Raw genomic sequence first — 2958 nt, 5'->3', positions numbered from 1 at the left:
AAATTAAACATTCATATTTAACATTTAGTAAAAATATTGCAAAATATGAGAGAAGTGAATTAAATAATAAAATATTTTGGATTTTTTYCTTTACACCCAGAAAGTGAGCTAAACAATCAAAACATGTTGGGGACATATTTTAACATTTTAATTTACACGTGGCYCTCCGTATACCCTAACCAAAGAAGTTACAAACTTACAAATAAAAACCCCAAAACAGAATAATTAAATAAATAAATCAAACCAAAGAAAAATAAAAACCTGGCTTATTTAAGGCCTTTCAGTAAATGCAAATGTCCACGTCCTTTCAAGCCACTGATTACTTTCTAATAGTTGAATTACACATTAGRTGAGGAGAAATTTAGACATAAACATCAAACAACTCCACTCCCCCGTACCTCACCTGACAGTAGAGAATAGATTGGTTGTGAAAATGATGGATTCCTGAGAGTCCAGATAAAGATAAATGTTTGAAGTGTTGACATGTCTGATAAGAGTTGTTGGTTCAGGAAGTATTTATTAAAACAGATCTAAGTTTCTCTTTCTTTATCTCATGATCTCTACAAACACATTTCCAGCCTTTATCTCTGCAAAAACTAACAAGATTTGTGGGATGACATCATTAAAAGGAACCGTCACTTTTTATTTTTATTCTTATTTTTTGTCAGACACAAGTTGTTCAGTAAACTGTAAACATTTAAATGTTTTATTTAATAAGAAACTAGCAGAAAGTCAAACTGAGATATAAATTTTAACATGTATATATTGGTTGAGGCATGTTTACCAGTGTGTTGCATCACTTCTTCCTTTAACTTTCGGAGAATTCAGGAGCTCCAGAGACCAACAGATGAGGAGGTTTTAAGTGAGTTGTTGTCTCTGAAGGTCCTGTGTGAACACTTTGGCCTGGAGCAGCCAGTGTTCATGATTCCCAAAAACAAATTTCAAGTCATCGGGTTACGAGACTGTTTTCCTCTTCAGCTCGGTTCATCCTGGACGAGCTGGAGTCAAGCAGAGCTGGTTTTATTTCTCCTGCATGCTGGAGTTTAAACATTTTTTATTAATGTGCTGCAGCCGGAGGGGCTGTAGATTCCAACCATTCAAAATAGATTCTATGGCTCGTCCCTGGTGTACAAAGATATTTCTGCTTTCTCCGAATCCTTTAATAATATGTACTGCACATGATGAAATCCTCCATTTTTTTGCAATTTGTATTGACAAACAAATTGTTGATCTATTTCTACTCTGAAAGAAATCTTACTGAGCAGTCAAACTTTAGAGGTTATGTGGAAAGGTTTAATTTTCCCACATTTTCATGACCTTTACTGTTGCTGACATCTAATTATCGACCACTGAGAGGAGAAGACGTGTTCATGTTTGTGTCCCAATAGTTTCAGTCTTTTATTCACATATTGCCAAAACTGGCCAATAAAAATACACTAAGCAGTGTTTCTTGTTGTGGGTATAAACCTGCATGCCTTACTCCATTCAGCCGTGTCCAGAACAGAGTCGGACAGCACCGATCATTTACAGACCTGACCAACGAATGTTTCCTGTCAGTCAGAGAAGCAGCTCCTTTCAGTTCCTGATACGTTTCTAAATAAAGTACAAACATCTGAGTTTTTAAATTCACTCTTTGAACAGAACTTTATATTTTTAACAACAAGGCTGTAACCTTTGAAGGTTAGAGTCCCACATCTGTGTTTACATCTGTGTGCTAAAAATGAGAGGAAGATAACGCTAACCGCTAACCGCTAACTGCTAAAATGACTTCCTCTGCTTGGTGAAGACTGGTGGATTGACACAAACCTGTTAATTTTCTATTGGTTTAATTTGAAGGTGGGCGGGATCATCTGTGGCTAATCGGCCACCAGAGTTAAAGTCCTGTCTAACTTGTGATACTTCCAGTTTAACCTTTTCAGAATAAAAGCCTTTTTATAAATCCTGTTTGAAGTTAGTCAAACCACAAATAGKTTCCTCTATATTTTATGCATAGTTGTTATTTTTATTTGTTATTTACATTTTATTAAAGACTATTTAACTTCTTTTTGACGCTCTTAGTTTGAGTTTTAGCTGCTAAAGATGCTACATGCTATATGCTACACACTGACACGTTCAGCACTGATTGTAACAATAGATAGTTTTTATTTAATTTGCGATAAACAGCATAAAAATAGAAATTCAACTCTTGTGGAAATTTTAGCAGACTTAAAATTAGCAGAACCTAATTTAGCAGAAGCTAATCTGTCTATTATCCGGTTTCAAAGAGCTAATCTGCTAAATAAGAAGCTAGTTCTGCTGTTAGTGGATCAGCAGACTATGCCCAGCATTGCTCACTCCTACATGTGAACATTTAAAATGTTGGAACTCGCTCACTTCTAGGAGTCTTTCCCAGGCGTCTCAGGAGCGCGCTAAGTCCTGTTTTTTCCTTTGGGGGTGTGGCACAGAGAAGCTCCGCCTTCCCCATGAGTGACAGCTCATCTCCAGCCTGCAGAGTGAAGCTGTAGGGCTCGCTGTCTTCACTGAACTCCCCTGAAACCACCTGGAAGACACACAGGGCTGTGTTTGTGACGTTGGGTCTGGATGATGTATGATAGTTATGATCTACAGCCACCCAGACATCAACAGGAAGTCATCATCCAGAAAGTGACTGGTGCTGACCTTCACACTGAAAGTGATTGTCTCCATGACAAAGACCCGATCAGGGAAGACTCCGGCAACTTCCTCCACGCTGGAGAAATACTGGACTGGATCCCTGACGTCACGATCTTCATCCAGTAACTTGAACTTCCCTGTAACAGAAAAACAAGAGGATGCTAATTATTTATTTTATAAAAGAGGAGAGGATATAAAAACAAGAGGAACAAGTTTTAAAGGATCCATGATTAGTTGTAACATTAGACTTTATTTAATAAACATTTATTTTAACTGTAAAATAAAGACTGTAAAAATACTGTAGGC

General features: G+C 37.1%; 1 protein-coding gene across 1 annotated transcript in view; it reads right to left on the bottom strand.

The window, feature by feature from the left end:
- Positions 1–2958, bottom strand: part of gareml (GRB2 associated, regulator of MAPK1-like) — a gene marked incomplete in the record, with an annotated part of 17658 nt that overhangs the window by 7261 nt on the left and 7439 nt on the right. Inside the window, 2 exon segments of the mRNA XM_014028009.1 lie at positions 2374–2539; positions 2659–2789. Of these exon segments, the coding sequence (XP_013883463.1) occupies positions 2374–2539; positions 2659–2789 (297 nt within the window).

The sequence above is a fragment of the Austrofundulus limnaeus genome, unplaced genomic scaffold (assembly GCF_001266775.1).
Source record: "Austrofundulus limnaeus strain Quisiro unplaced genomic scaffold, Austrofundulus_limnaeus-1.0 Scaffold709, whole genome shotgun sequence".
Taxonomy (NCBI): Eukaryota; Metazoa; Chordata; class Actinopteri; order Cyprinodontiformes; family Rivulidae; genus Austrofundulus; species Austrofundulus limnaeus.
The sequence above is the reverse complement of the archived record's forward strand: the minus strand, read 5'-3'. Positions and strand labels throughout refer to the sequence as shown.